This window comes from Ranitomeya imitator, unplaced genomic scaffold (assembly GCF_032444005.1).
Source record: "Ranitomeya imitator isolate aRanImi1 unplaced genomic scaffold, aRanImi1.pri SCAFFOLD_235, whole genome shotgun sequence".
Classification (NCBI taxonomy): domain Eukaryota; kingdom Metazoa; phylum Chordata; class Amphibia; order Anura; family Dendrobatidae; genus Ranitomeya; species Ranitomeya imitator.
In genome coordinates this window covers 249,435-265,780 of record NW_027194648.1, presented here as the reverse complement: position 1 = coordinate 265,780, position 16,346 = coordinate 249,435, and the positions used below count along the sequence as shown (strand labels likewise).

General features: G+C 47.1%; 1 protein-coding gene across 2 annotated transcripts in view; it reads left to right on the top strand.

Annotated features, from left to right (window-relative positions):
* Positions 1-16,346, top strand: part of LOC138656146 (gastrula zinc finger protein XlCGF66.1-like) — a 73,956-nt gene that overhangs the window by 46,901 nt on the left and 10,709 nt on the right. Inside the window, exons 2-4 of one of the 2 annotated variants that reach the window (XM_069743653.1) lie at positions 5,295-5,444; positions 11,252-11,428; positions 11,510-11,633. In XM_069743653.1, the coding sequence (XP_069599754.1) occupies positions 5,367-5,444; positions 11,252-11,428; positions 11,510-11,633 (379 nt within the window). In that variant the 5' untranslated portion in view covers positions 5,295-5,366. Of the gene's footprint in view, positions 1-5,294; positions 5,445-11,251; positions 11,634-16,346 lie in introns of both variants that reach the window. The other variant, XM_069743652.1, reaches the window with a different exon arrangement.

Here is a 16,346-nt window from a genome sequence, read left to right as displayed (position 1 = left end):
CTGGTCATCGCTGCCGACTCCGGACCCGCCGCTCCGCACCGCTGCACTCTCCGGACCTTCAGCCAGCCGGATTTAGGTGAGTTTACCCGAAAATCGGGGTTAAAGCAGGATTTTTGTCCTTCTGGCAGCAGGAGCACTCTTCCCTGCTTCCACTCACATGGCCAGCTAGGACACGCCCCCCATTTGTTATATTATTTATCTAGGATTTATTATTTTTTGGTGATCCCTGGTGTTGTGTATGTATCTTTTCTTCCTTTTCATTACTCTGGTTTGACATACTCCAGGTGGATCCCAGTCTTTTGATAATACGATGGTGCCCTCCATCCCTGTTTTCTTCTGTACAAATGGAGGACCAACAACAGTAATGGACGACCAACAAAGATTTTACTCCAGGAGCAATTCATATAGTGGTCCATGAGGTCCAGCATCAAATTCAGGTGTGACTCCAGTTTGGCCCAAATGGGCTCATGCCCAGACCCCAGAATATGATGCGGGCCATCACTATAGTGTGAGCTCAGTGGCCCAAAGTCATTTAAACCTTTCAATAACGCCCCTTCAGTGCCCGTTTTTGTTACAGTTTTATAACTTTTGTAGCTGTTTTATGCGTATTCACATCAGGGCACCTAACTGCATTGTATTTTATTATTGTTATTTTTTTCATTAACCCCTTCCCGACCTTTGACGCACCGTATGCATCATGAAAACCTGTGCCATTCCGACCTGTGACGCAGCATATGCGTCATGGCAGGATTGGGCTCCTGCAGGCCGAGTGAAAGGGTTAACTGTAATTTCACCTGGCCTGCAGGGACACGGGGAGTTGTACTTTAGCCCAAGGGGGCTTCAACCCCCCCCCTCCCCCCCCCCCCCCCCCGTGGCTACGGTTGCTCTGATTGGCTGTTGAAAGTGACCTTTCACTTTCAATCAGAGCGATAGTAATATTTCACCAATGAAAATTGGTGAAATATTACAATCCACCCATGGCTGGAGATCGTGATCTGACCCCCCCACCGCCACCGATCTCCTCCCCTCCGGTCCTCCGTCCTGTCATCTACTGTCCCCCGCTCCCCTCCGATCTCCTGTCCGCCCCACCCCCCGCTGTCCGCTCCCCTCCCGCTGTCCGATCACCCCTCCCCCCCCCCTCATACTTACCGACCTGGGCCCCTCCCGGTGTCCGTCCGTGTGTTCGATGGGCGCCGCCATCTTCCAAATGCGCCCGCCGAATCTGCCGGCAGATTCGTTACAGGTACATTTTGATCACTGTGTAAAAAAAATAATAAATAAACCCCCCTTTATCACCCCCATGGATAGGGACAATAATAAAATAAAGAAAACATTTTTTTTTTCCTTTGCCCCACTAGGGTTAGGGTTAGGGTTGGTTCACACTGCGTCTAAGCAGTCCATTAGATGGACTACGTTACACCGTGTTTATGCCACGGTCCGTTACGGCCGCCATAGACAGCAATGTCGGATGCATCACTAGCGTCATTGAGTGACGGACCCGGAAACGCGGGCTGCAGCGTTTCCGGGTCCGTGTCTGCTAGTGCAGATAGAGCTAGCAGATGCTCTATCTGCGCTAGCGCAATGCAAACATTGGCACTTGCGCTAGCAGCCCGTTAGTGTATGTGCTGAACGGGCTGCTGCTAGCGCAGTGTGAACCTGGCCTTAGGGTTACGGCTAGAATTAGGGTTAGAATTAGGCTATGTGCACACGGTGCAGATTTGGCTGCAGATCCGCAGCGGATTGGCCGCTGCGGATTCGTAGCAGTTTTCCATCAGGTTTACAGTACCATGTAAACCTATGGAAAACCAAATCCGCTGTGCCCATGGTGCGGAAAGTACCGCGCGGGAACGCTGTGTTGTATTTTCCGCAGCATGTCAATTCTTTGTGTGGATTCCGCAGCGTTTTACACCTGTTCCTCAATAGGAATCCACAGGTGAAATCCACACAAAAAACACTGGAAATCAGCGGTAAATCCGCAGGTAAAATGCAGTGCCTTTTACCTGCGGATTTTAAAAAAAAAAAAATTTTTTTCAAAAAAAAATCTCACACGAATCCGCTACGTGGGCACATAGCCTTAGGGTTAGGGTTGGAATTAGGGCTAAGGTTGGAAATAGGGTTAAGATTAGGCTGTGGTTAGGGTTGTGGTTAGGGGTGTGTTGTGGTTAGGGTTGGGATTAGGGTTAGGATTAGGGTTGGGATTAGGGTTAGAGGTGTGTTGTGGTTAGGGTTGGGATTAGGGTTAGGATTAGGGTTGGGATTAGGGTTAGGGGTGTGTTGGGGTTAGGGTTGTGGTTAGGGGTGTGTTGGGGTTAGGGTTGTGATTAGGGTTATGGCTACAGTTGGGATTAGGGTTAGGGGTGTGTTGGGGTTAGTGTTAGAATTGAGGGGTTTCCACTGTTTAGGCACATCAGGGGTCTCCAAACGCAACATGGCGCCACCATTGATTCCAGTCAATCTTGCATTCAAAAAGTCAAATGGTTTTCCCTCCCTTCCGAGCCCCGACGTGCGCCCAAACAGTGGTTTACCCCCACACATGGGGTACCAGCATACTCAGAAAAAACTGGGCAACAATTATTGGGGTCCAATTGCTCCTGTTACCCTTATGAAAATAAAAAATTGCTTGCTAAAACAATTTTTGAGGAAAGAAAAATGATTTTTTATTTTCACGGCTCTGCGCTGTAAACTTCTGTGAAGCACTTGGGGGTTCAAAGTGCTCACCACATATCTAGATAAGATCCTTGGGGTCTAGTTTCCAAAGTAGGGTCACTTGTGGGGGGTTTCTACTGTTTAGGCACATCAGGGGCTCTGCAAACGCAACGTGACGCCCGCAGACCATTACATCAAGGCTGCATTTCAAAAGTCACTACTTCCCTTCCGAGCCCAGACGTGTGCCCAAACAGTGGTTTACCCCCACATATGGGGTATCAGTGTACTCAGGACATACTCGCCAACAACTATTGGGGTCCAATTTCTCCTGTTACCCTTGTGAAAATAAAAAAATGCTTGCTAAAACATCATTTTTGAGAAAGAAACATGATTTTTTATTTTCACGGCTCTGCGCTGTAAACGTCTGTGAAGCACTTGGGGGTTCAAAGTGCTCACCACATATCTAGATAAGTTCCTTGGGGGGTCTAGTTTCCAAAGTAGGGTCACTTGTGGGGGGTTTCTACTGTTTAGGCACATCAGGGGCTCTGCAAACGCAACATGACGCCCACAAACCATTCCATCAAAGTCTGCATTTCAAAAGTCACTACTTCCCTTCCGAGCCCCGACGTGTGCCCAAACAGTGGTTTACCCCCACATATGGGGTATCACCGTACTCAGGACAAACTCGGCAACAACTATTGGGGTCCAATTTCTCCTGTTACCCTTGTGAAAATAAAAAATTGCTTGCTAAAACATCATTTTTGAGGAAAGAAACATGATTTTTTATTTTCACGGCTCTGTGTTGTAAACTTCTGTGAAGCACTTGGGGGTTCAAAGTGCTCACCACATATCTAGATAAGTTCCTTGGGGAGTCTAGTTTCCAAAGTGGGGTCATTTGTGGGGGGGTTCTACTGTTTAGGCACATCAGGGGCTCTGCAAACGCAACGTGTCGACCGCAGACCATTCCATCAAAGTCTGCATTTCAAAAGTCACTACTTCCCTTCTGAGCCCCAACGTGTGCCCAAACAGTGGTTTACCCCCACATATGGGGTATCAGCGTACTCAGGACAAACTGGACAACAACTTTTGGGGTCCAATTTCTCTTGTTACTCTTGTGAAAATAAAAATTGTGGGCTACAAAATAATTTTTGAGGAAAGAAAAATGATTTTTTATTTTCACGGCTCTGCGTTATAAACTTCTGTGAAGCACTTGAGGGTTTAAAGTGGTCACCGCACATCTAGATTAGTTCCTTGGGAGGTCTAGTTTCCAAAATGGGGTTACATGTGGGGAAGCTCCAATGTTTAGGCAAACAGGGGCTCTCCAAACGCAACATGGTGTCAGCTAACGATTGGAGCTAATTTTTCATTCAAAAAGTCAAATGGCGCTCCTTCCCTTCCGAGCCCTGCCGTGTGCCCAAACAGTGGTTACCCCTACATGTGAGGTATCAGTGTACTCAGGAGAAATTGCCCAACACATTTTAGGATCCATTTTATCCTGTTACCCATGTGAAAATGAAAAAAATTGAGGCTAAAAGAATTTTTTCGTGAAAAAAAAGTACTTTTTCATTTTTATGGATCAATTTGTGAAGCACCTGGGGGATCAACGTGCTCACTATCCATCTAGATAAGCTCCTTGGGGGGTCTAGTTTCCAAAATGGGGTCAAATTTGGGGGAGCTTTAATGTTTAGGCACACAGGGGCTCTCCAAACGCGACATGGTGTCCGCTAAAGATTGGAGCCAATTTTTCATTGAAAAAGTCAAATGGCGCTCCTTCCCTTCCGAGCCCTGTCGTGCGCCCAAACAGTGGTTCCCCCCCACATATGGGGCATCGGTGTAATCAGGAAAAATTGTACAATAACTTTTGGTGTCCAGTTTCTCTTTTTACCCTTGGGAAAATAAAAAAATTGTTGCTAAAACATAATTTTTGTGACTAAAAAGTTAAATGTTCATTTTTTCCTTCCATGTTGCTTCTGCTGCTGTGAAGCACCTGAAGGGTTAATAAACTTCTTGAATGTGGTTTTGAGCACCTTGAGGGGTGCAGTTTTTAGAATGGTGTCACTTTTGGGTATTTTCAGCCATATAGACCCCTCAAACTGATGGTTTTGTAAATTTTGCTGTAAAAATGAGAAATCGCTGGTCAAATTTTAACCCTTATAACTTCCAAGCAAAAAAAAAATTTGGTTCCAAAATTGTGCTGATGTAAAGTAGACATGTGGGTAATGTTATTTATTAACTATTTTGTGTCACATAACTCTCTCGTTTAACAGAATAAAAATTCAAAATTTGAAAATTGCAAAATTTTCAAAATTGTAGCCAAATTTCCATTTTTTTCACGAATAAACGCAAAAATTATCGACCTAAATTTACCACTAACATGAAGCCCAATATGTCACAAAAAACAATCTCAGAACTGCTAGGATTCGTTGAAGCGTTCCTGAGTTATTACCTCATAAAGGGACAGTGGTCAGAATTATAAAAGACGGCCAGGTCATTAAGGTCAAAATAGGCTGGGTCATGAAGGGGTAAAGAAAGAAAAGAAATTGCCAAATAAGAAACCAACTTCAGCATCGGATTATCTCCAGTAATTGTAATTTTTCCATAAGATTTTCGGTATGTTTTTATATTGGTTCATCTTTTTTTCTACTCAGGGTCTTGCACTGAATAATCCTGTCCGTTAGTTCTTTTAATGTCAAATAATTTTACTGGTTCACCCACCAAGGATGGATAGAGAGAAGAAGAAGATGGAGGAGAGGATAATAAACCTCACCCTGGAGATAATCTTCCATCTTACTGGAGAGGTGAGAGGCTCTGGTGTCATCACATGACCTCATTATCTATGGGAATAACAGGATATGACCGGAGAGGTGAGAGGTTCTGATGTCATCGCATGACCTCATTATCTATGGGAATAACAGGATATGACCGGAGAGGAGAGAGGCTCTGATGTCATCACATGACCTCATTATCTATGGGAATAACGGGATATGACCGGAGAGGTGAGAGGCTCTGATGTCATCACATGACCTCATTATCTATGGGAATAACGGGATATGACCGGAGAGGTGAGAGGTTCTGATGTCATCACATGACCTCATTATCTATGGGAATAACGGGATATGACCGGAGAGATGAGAGGCTCTGATGTCATCACATGACCTCATTATCTATGGGAATAACGGGATATGACCGGAGAGGTGAGAGGCTCTGATGTCATCACATGACCTCATTATCTATGGGAATAACGGGATATGACCGGAGAGGTGAGAGGTTCTGATGTCATCACATGACCTCATTATCTATGGGAATAACGGGATATGACCGGAGAGGTGAGAGGCTCTGATGTCATCACATGACCTCATTATCTATGGGAATAACGGGATATGACCGGAGAGGTGAGAGGCTCTGATATCATCACATGAGCTCATTATCTACGGGAATAACGGGATATGACCGGAGAGGTGAGAGGCTCTGATATCATCACATGAGCTCATTATCTACGGGAATAACGGGATATGACCGGAGAGGTGAGAGGCTCTGATGTCATCACATGACCTCATTATCTATGGGAATAACGGGATATGACCGGAGAGGTGAGAGGCTCTGATATCATCACATGAGCTCATTATCTACGGGAATAACAGGGGATATGACCGGAGAGGTGAAAGGTTCTGATGTCATCACATGACCTCATTATCTATGGGAATAACAGGATATGACCGGAGAGGAGAGAGGTTCTGATGTCATCACATGACCTCATTATCTATGGGAATAACGGGATATGACCGGAGAGGTGAGAGGCTCTGATGTCATCACATTATTATTATTATTATACATTTTTATAGCGCCATTTATTCCATGGCGCTTTACATGTGAATACGGGGCAAATATAGACAAATACATTAAACATGAGCAGATAACAAGGCACACGAGTACATAAGGAGGGAGGACCCTGCCCGCGAGGGCTCACAGTCTGCAGGGGGTGGGTGAGGATACACTAGGAGAGGGAAGAGCTGGCTGTGCGGCTGTTCAGTAGGTTGAGGATCACTGCAGGCTGTAGGCTTGTCGGAAGAGATGAGTCTTCAGGTTCTTTTTGAAGGTTTCTATGGTAGGCGCAAGTCTGATGTGTTGGGGTAGAGAGTTCCAGAGTATGGGGGAAGCACGGGAGAAGTCTTGGATGCGGTTATGGGAAGAAGAGATGAGAGGGGAGTAGAGAAGGAGGTCTTGGGAGGATCGGAGGTCGCGTGTAGGTAGGTACCGGGAGACCATGTCACAGATGTATGGAGGAGACAGGTTGTGGATGGCTTTGTATGTCAGTGTGAGGGTTTTGAACTGGAGTCTCTGGGCGATAGGAAGCCAGTGAAGGGCTTGACACAGGGGAGAGGCTGGGGAATAGCGGGGGGACAGGTGGATTAGTCGGGCAGCAGAGTGTAGGATGGATTGGAGTGGTGCCAGAGTGCTAGAGGGGAGTCCAGAGAGTAGGAGGTTGCAGTAGTCGAGGCGGGAGATGATAAGGGCATGCACTAGCGTTTTTGCAGTGTTGCGGTCAAGGAAAGCACGGATCCGGGAAATATTTTTGAGTTTGAGACGACAGGAGGAGGCAAGGGCTTGGATATGTGGCTTGAAAGAGAGGGCAGAGTCGAGGATCACCCCGAGGCACCGGGCGTGTGGGACTGGGGATAGTGAGCAGCCATTGACATTGATGGATAGGTCTGGTGGAGGGGTAGAGTGAGATGGGGGAAAGATGATGAATTCTGTTTTGTCCATGTTCAGTTGTAGAAAGCGAGCAGAAAAGAAGGCTGAAATGGCAGACAGACAGTGCGGGATTTTGGTAAGCAAGGAGGAGAGGTCATGTCCGGAGAGGTAGATCTGCGTGTCGTCAGCGTAGAGATGGTACTGCATACCGTGGGATTCTATGAGCTGTCCCAGGCCGAAAGTGTAGATGGAGAAGAGTAGGGGTCCTAGAACAGAGCCTTGAGGAACACCGACTGACAAGGGGCGAAGTGAGGAGGTGGTGTGGGGGAGGGAGACACTGAATGTTCGGTCTGTCAGATATGACGAGATCCAGGAAAGGGCCAAGTCTGTGATGCCAAGGGATGAGAGGATTTGTAGCAAAAGGGAGTGGTCTACAGTGTCAAAGGCAGAAGACAAGTCCAGGAGAAGGAGGACAGAGTAGTGTCGCTTGCTCCTGGCAGTTAGTAGGTCATTGGTGACTTTAGTTAGGGCAGTTTCAGTTGAGTGATGGGAACGGAAGCCTGATTGTAACCGATCAAAGAGGGAGCAGGAGGAGAAGTGGGAGGACAGTTCAAGATGGACGTGTTGCTCCAGCAATTTGGAGGCATAAGGGAGAAGAGATATTGGGCGATAGCTAGACACAGAGGATGGGTCGAGGGAGGGCTTTTTGAGGATGGGTGTGATCTTGGCATGCTTGAAGGATGAGGGAAAGACACCTGTTGTGAGTGAGAGGTTGAAGAGGTGTGTTAGGGTTGGGATGAAGACCGTGGAAAGGTTAGGGATGAGGTGGGATGGGAGCGGGTCAAGCGTGCAGGTGGTGAGGTGTGATCTTGACAGGAGGGTGGAGAGCTGATCTTCTGTCATGGTGGAGAAGCTGGTTTTGGAGGAGCAGGGTTGAGCAGCTAAGAGGGGCAGTGGGAGCTGTGGGCCAAAGCTTTCTCTGATCGTGTCGATCTTCTGTTTAAAGAAAGAGGCGAAGTCATCAGCAGAAATGAGGGGGGAGGGAGGAGGTGCGGGGGGACGGAGTAGAGAATTGAAAGTGTTGAAAAGCTGTTTAGGGTTGTGGGACAGGGAGGATATGAGGGATGAGAAGTAAGTTTGTTTTGCGGCAGTGAGCGCAGACTTGAAGCTGGCGAGGGACTGCTTGTATGCAGTGAAGTGGTCGGCAGAGTGGGATCGCTTCCATCTCCGCTCAGCAATCCTGGAAGCCCGTCTCAATTCTTTGGTCAGGCTGGTCAGCCAGGGCTGCCTGTTAATTGTACGAGTTTTACTATGCATGAGTGGGGTGGCCGAATCGAGTGTTGTTGTTATTGTGGTGTTATAAAAAGTGGCAGCAGCATCTGTGTCATGAAGGGAGGCTATGTCTGTGAGAGGGAGAAGGGACTCAGAGAGTGATTGTAAGTTGAGATGTTTGAGATTTCTGCGAGGGTGAGTGAGTTTGTGGAGTGGGGGTTGCACACTAGGAGAGGAGAGGGACGAGAATGTCAGTAGGTTGTGGTCAGACAGGGGGAGGGGTGTGTTAGTGAGGTTAGTAAGGGAGCAGAGGCGGGTGAAGATGAGGTCCAGCGTGTGGCCATCTTTGTGAGTGGCCTCAGAGGACCATTGAGTGAGGCCAAAGGAGGCAGTCAGTGATAAAAGTTTAGAGGTAGCTGAGGTGAAAGTGTCAATGGGGACATTGAAATCACCCATGATGATAGTGGGGATGTCAACAGAGAGGAAATGAAGTAGCCAGGTGGTGAAGTGGTCGAGAAAGGTGGAGATGGCTAGTTCTGGGGGGCGGTAGATGACAGCCAGCTGGAGGTTGGAGGGGGAATAGATGCGGACAGAGTGCACCTCAAACGAGGGAAGAGTAGCGGAGGGTGGTAGCGGGATTGGAGTAAAGGAGCAGGTGTCGGACAGGAGCAAGCCAACTCCTCCACCGCGTTTGTTGCTGGGGCGAGGGGTGTGAGAGAGGTGGAATCCGCCATAGGAGAGCGCAGCTGGAGAGGCCGAGTCAGAGGGGGTGAGCCAGGTTTCAGTGAGGCCGAGGAAGGAGAGTTTGTTGGTGATGAAGAGGTCATGGATAAATGGCAGTTTGTTGCAGATGGAGCGTGCGTTCCATAGTGCTCCAAGTAGGGGGAGCGGGGGAGTGGGGGCTGGATGAATGGGTATGAGGTTGTCGTGGTTGGGAAAACGTGCGGAGGATCGTGGCAGGGGGTTAGAAACGAGTGTGGGGATGAATTGGGGAGGGCCGGGATATGTCACCAGCAATGAGGAGTAACAGACAGATCATTAGAAGGTGGGAGCAGGATAGGACATGATTGGCCGTGTGTGTCTGGATAAAAAGGATTGTATGTGGAGGAACAGTTCTGAGGGGAAGGTGAGATGGCTGGGGAGTATGGAGGAAGAAATGACTAGTTCCTTACTAGGAGGAGGGATTGCAGGAGATTGTAAGAAGGAAAGTAGTATGGGGGTGAAAGAGAAAAGAAACCGAAACATTGTAGTGGTTGGTGTTCTGTTACCTTCCAGTCAATTCCAGTCCAATTCAGTCTAATTCAGAATCATAATTAAAAAGATGTAATTTAAAAGATGATTTGCAGCAGACTGAGTCTATAGCAGACTCCTGCATGTGAATATATCCCCAGTTAAGGGCAATCAGGTGTGAATGAGGGGGTGGCTGGGTATGGGAGACCAGATGTAGAGAGTTAAGCAAAGGTCATAAAGTGAGGGAGGGGTAAGACTGACCACTCAAAGAGATGCCAGGATCACACAATGGGATACATGAAAACAGGTCATGGAAACAAGCTCATAGGTAAGAAAGCATACTAAAAGGATTATATGTGCTGCACCAAGACACTCAGGTCCAGGGGAAGCATAGAAAAGTCAGTGCAATATACAGAGACATTCAGAAGCCAGGGAGAGCTGGGTAAAGTCAGTGCATACCATGGAAAATCAATGCAGTATACAGAGATATTCTGGAGCCAGGGAGAGCTGGGTAAAGTCAGTGCATACCATGGAAAATCAATGCAGTATACAGAGATATTCTGGAGCCAGGGAGAGCTGGGTAAAGTCAGTGCATACCATGGAAAATCAATGCAGTATACAGAGATATTCTGGAGCCAGGGAGAGCTGGGTAAAGTCAGTGCATACCATGGAAAATCAATGCAGTATACAGAGATATTCTGGAGCCAGGGAGAGCTGGGTAAAGTCAGTGCATACCATGGAAAATCAATGCAGTATACAGAGATATTCTGGAGCCAGGGAGAGCTGGGTAAAGTCAGTGCATACCTGTGGGAAGAGGAGAACAGCTCGATTAGATGGTGCAGATGATGATAATATTGTAGTAGTGATGAGTAGCCAAATGCATTCTAGAATTCAGTCTAATTCAGAATCATAATTAAAAAGATGTAATTTAAAAGATGGAAGTTAAAAGATGATTTTCAGCAGACTGAGTCTATCACATGACCTCATTATCTACGGGAATAACAGGGGATATGACCGGAGAGGTGAGAGGTTCTGATGTCATCACATGACCTCATTATCTATGGGAATAACAGGATATGACCGGAGAGGAGAGAGGCTCTGATGTCATCACATGACCTCATTATTTATGGGAATAACAGGGGATATGACTGGAGAGGTGAGAGGCTCTGATGTCATCACATGACCTCATTATCTATGGGAATAACAGGGGATGTGACCGGAGAGGTGAGAGGTTCTGATGTCATCACATGATCTCATTATCTATGGGAATAACAGGATATGACCGGAGAGGAGAGAGGCTCTGATGTCATCACATGACCTCATTATCTATGGGAATAACAGGGGATATGACCGGAGAGGTGATGGACTCTGGAGATGTCTGTAGTGATATTATTAATGTCTCCACACTCAGGATTACATAGTAGTGAAGATCTCTAGTGATCGCTGTCAGGCCCCTGTGTCTGAAGGACGGGGAGGAACCCTGAGCCCAATCCTGGAGCCTCCACCTCACTCCCAGATACATGAGGAGATCAATGACCAGAAGATCCTAGAACTCGCCAACAAGATGATTGAGCTGCTGACTGGAGAGGTGACGCTGCTGGGAATGCTGGGACATTATACAGGACAGCACTGGAGGATTCTGGGTGATGACGGTATCATTGTGTGTCAGGTTCCTATAAGGTGTCAGGACGTCACCGTCTATTTCTCCATGGAGGAATGGGAGTATCTAGAAGGACCCAAGGATCGGTACCAGGAGGTGATGATGGAGGAGCACCGGCCCCGCACATCACCAGGTAATAGTCAGGACTAAATACACACGGCCTATAATTCTCTGTATGTAATAACGATGTCAGTCCCGTCTGTGTCTCCTCAGTTCTCTCCAGTAAAAGGACAACCCCAGGGACTTCTCCGATCATCGGGGACTTTTACAATATTTGTTTTGCAGATTTTGGATCCGGAAAAAGATCTGAACAATATTAATGGTCCAAAGAGAAATGTGTGGGGCAATCAGCGGTGTAAAGAGGAGACCCCTAATATGAGGGGCAATCAGCGGTGTGAAGAGGAGACCCCTAATGTGAGGGGCGATCAGCGGTGTAAAGAGGAGACCCCTAATATGAGGGGCGATCAGCGGTGTGAAGAGGAGACCCCTAATGTGAGGGGCGATCAGCGGTGTAAAGAGGAGACCCCTAATGTGAGGGGCGATCAGCGGTGTAAAGAGGAGACCCCTAATATGAGGGGCGATCAGCGGTGTAAAGAGGAGACCCCTAATGTGAAGGGCGATCAGCGGTGTAAAGAGGAGACCCCTAATGTGAAGGGCGATCAGCGGTGTAAAGAGGAGACCCCTAATATGAGGGACGATCAGCGGTGTAAAGAGGAGACCCCTAATATGAGGGGCGATCAGCGGTGTGAAGAGGAGACCCCTAATATGAGGGACGATCAGCGGTGTGAAGAGGAGACCCCTAATGTGAGGGGCGATCAGCGGTGTAAAGAGGAGACCCCTAATATGAGGGGCGATCAGCGGTGTGAAGAGGAGACCCCTAATGTGAGGGGCGATCAGCGGTGTAAAGAGGAGACCCCTAATGTGAGGGGCGATCAGCGGTGTAAAGAGGAGACCCCTAATATGAGGGGCGATCAGCGGTGTGAAGAGGAGACCCCTAATGTGAAGGGCGATCAGCGGTGTAAAGAGGAGACCCCTAATGTGAAGGGCGATCAGCGGTGTAAAGAGGAGACCCCTAATATGAGGGACGATCAGCGGTGTGAAGAGGAGACCCCTAATGTGAGGGGCGATCAGCGGTGTAAAGAGGAGACCCCTAATATGAGGGGCGATCAGCGGTGTAAAGAGGAGACCCCTAATATGAGGGGCGATCAGCGGTGTGAAGAGGAGACCCCTAATGTGAGGGGCGATCAGCGGTGTAAAGAGGAGACCCCTAATGTGAGGGGCGATCAGCGGTGTAAAGAGGAGACCCCTAATGTGAGGGGCGATCAGCGGTGTAAAGAGGAGACCCCTAATGTGAGGGGCGATCAGCGGTGTAAAGAGGAGACCCCTAATGTGAGGGACGATCAGCGGTGTAAAGAGGAGACCCCTAATATGAGGGGTGATCAGCGGTGTAAAGAGGAGACCCCTAATGTGAGGGACGATCAGCGGTGTAAAGAGGAGACCCCTAATGTGAGGGGCGATCAGCGGTGTAAAGAGGAGACCCCTAATGTGAGGGGCGATCAGCGGTGTAAAGAGGAGACCCCTAATGTGAGGGGCGATCAGCGGTGTAAAGAGGAGACCCCTAATGTGAGGGGCGATCAGCGGTGTAAAGAGGAGACCCCTAATGTGAGGGGCGATCAGCGGTGTAAAGAGGAGACCCCTAATGTGAGGGACGATCAGCGGTGTAAAGAGGAGACCCCTAATATGAGGGACGATCAGCGGTGTAAAGAGGAGACCCCTAATATGAGGGACGATCAGCGGTGTAAAGAGGAGACCCCTAATATGAGGGACGATCAGCGGTGTAAAGAGGAGAACCCTAATATGAGGGGCGATCAGCGGTGTAAAGAGGAGACCCCTAATGTGAGGGACGATCAGCGGTGTAAAGAGGAGACCCCTAATGTGAGGGACGATCAGCGGTGTAAAGAGGAGACCCCTAATGTGAGGGGCGATCAGCGGTGTAAAGAGGAGACCCCTAATGTGAGGGGCGATCAGCGGTGTAAAGAGGAGACCCCTAATGTGAGGGGCGATCAGCGGTGTAAAGAGGAGACCCCTAATGTGAGGGACGATCAGCGGTGTAAAGAGGAGACCCCTAATGTGAGGGGCGATCAGCGGTGTAAAGAGGAGACCCCTAATATGAGGGACGATCAGCGGTGTAAAGAGGAGACCCCTTATATGAGGGGCGATCAGTGGTGTAAAGAGGAGACCCCTAATATGAGGGGCGATCAGCGGTGTAAAGAGGAGACCCCTAATGTGAGGGGCGGTCAGCGGTGTAAAGACGAGACCCCTACAGATCACCGCCCAGGTGAGTGGTGACCGCGGGATAAAAAGAGAAGTCGGATATTCTTCTCCGTCGCCAGCTCTTTAGTGTTTGTGTTCTGTTAATTTTTAGTTATATATTCAGACAAAATACAAATTAAATATGGTTGCAAAATACAGCCAGAATGTGGATGTGAAAGATACAAGAACTGTTTAACCCCTTAGTGACAGAGCCAATTTGGTACTTAATGACCGGGCCAATTTTTGCAATTCTGACCACTGTCACTTTATGAGGTTATAACTCTGGAACGCTTCAATGGATCCCGCTGATTCTGAGATTGTTTTTTCGTGACATATTGTACTTCATGTTAGTGGTAACATGTCTTCGATATTACTTGCGATTATTTATGAAAAAAACGGAAATATGGCGAACATTTTTAAAATTTTGCAATTTTCAAACTTTGTATTTTTATGCCCTTAAATCAGAGAGATATGTCACGAAAAATAGTTAATAAATAACATTTCCCACATGTCTACTTTACATCAGCACAATTTTGGAAACAAAATTTTTTTTTGTTAGGGAGTTATAAGGGTTAAAAGTTGACCAGCAATTTCTCATTTTTACAACACCATTTTTTTGTTAGGGACCACATCTCATTTGAAGTCATTTTGAGGGGTCTATATGATAGAAAATAATGAAGTGTGGCACCATTCTAAAAACTACACCCCTCAAGGTTCTCAAAACGACATTCAAGAAGTTTATTAACCCTTTACGTGCTTCACAGGAACTGAAACAATGTGGAAGGAAAAAATGAACATTTAACTTTTTTTTGCAAACATCTTAATTCAGAACCATTTTTTTTATTTTCACAAGTGTAAAAACAGAAATGTAACCATAAATTTTGTTATGCAATTTCTCCTGAATACGCCAATACCCCATATGTGGGAGTAAACCACTTTTTGGGCGCACCGCAGAACTTAGAAGTGAAGGAGCGCCGTTTGACTTTTTCAATGCAGAATTGGCTGGAATTGAGATTGGACGCCATGTTGCGTTTGCAGAGCCCCATGATGTGCCTAAACAGTGGAAACCCCCCACAAGTGACACCATTTTGGAAACTAGACCCCTTAAGGAACTTATCTAGATGTGTGGTGAGCACTTTGAACCCCCAAGTGATTCACAGAAGTTTATAACGTAGAGCCGTGAAAATAAAAAATCGCTTTTGTTTACACAAAAATGATCTTTTCGCCCACAAATTCTTATTTTCACAAGGGTAACAGGAGAAATTAGACCACAAAAGTTGTTGTGCGATTTCTCGATACCCCATATGTGAGGGTAAACCACTGTTTGGGCGCACCGCAGAGCTTGGAAGTGAAGGAGCGCCGTTTTACTTTTTCAATGTAGAATTGGCTGGAATTGAGATTGGACGCCATGTCGCGTTTGGAGAGCCCCTGATGTGCCTAAACAGTAGAAACCCCCCACAAGTGACCCCATTTTGGAAACTAGACCCCTTAAGGAACTTATCTAGATGTGTGGTGAGCACTTTGAACCCCCATGTGCTTCACAGAAGTTTATAATGTAGAGCCGTGAAAAAAAAAAAATCGCATTTTTTCTACAAAAATGATCTTTTTGCCCACAAATTTTTATTTTCACAAGGGTAACAGGAGAAATTAGACCAGAAAAGTTGTTGTGCAATTTCTCCTGAGTACGCTGATACCCAATATGTGGGGGTAAACCACTGTTTGGGCGCACCGCAGAGCTTGGAAGAGAAGGAGTACCGTTTTACTTTTTCAATGTAGAATTGGCTGGAATTGAGATTGGACGCCATGTCGCGTTTGGAGAGCCCCTGATGTGCCTAAACAGTAGAAATCCCCCACAAGTGACCCCATTTTGGAAACTAGACCCCCCATGGAACTTATATAGATGTGTGGTGAGAACTTTGAATGCCCAAGTGCTTCACAGAAGTTTATAATGCAGAGTCATAAAAAAAATATATATATATATTTTTCCACAAAAAGGATTTTGTAGCCCCCAAGTTTTTATTTTCACAAGGGTAACAAGAGAAATTGGACCCCAGAAGTTGTTATCCAATGTATCCCGAGTATGCTGATGCCAAATATGTGGGGGTAACCCACTGTTTGGGCGCACGGCAGAGCTTAGAAGGGAGGGAGCACCATTTGACTTTTTGAGCGCAAAATTGGCTGTCGTGTTTGGAGACCCCCTGATGTACCTAAACAGTGGAAACCCCCCAATTCTAGCTCCAACCCAACTCCAACACACCCCTAACCCTAATCCCAACCCGATCCATAATCCTAATCACTAACCCTAACGATAATCCCAACCCTTACCCCAAAACAACCCTAATGTCAACCCTAACCATAACCCTAATCAAAACCCTAAATCCAACACACCCCTAATCCTAATCTCAACACTAACCTCAAACCTAACCCTAATCCCAATACACCCCTAATCACAACCCTAACCTTAACCCTAATCCCTAACCTAACCCTAATCCCAAGCGTAACCCTAATGCCAACCCTAACCCTAATACCAACC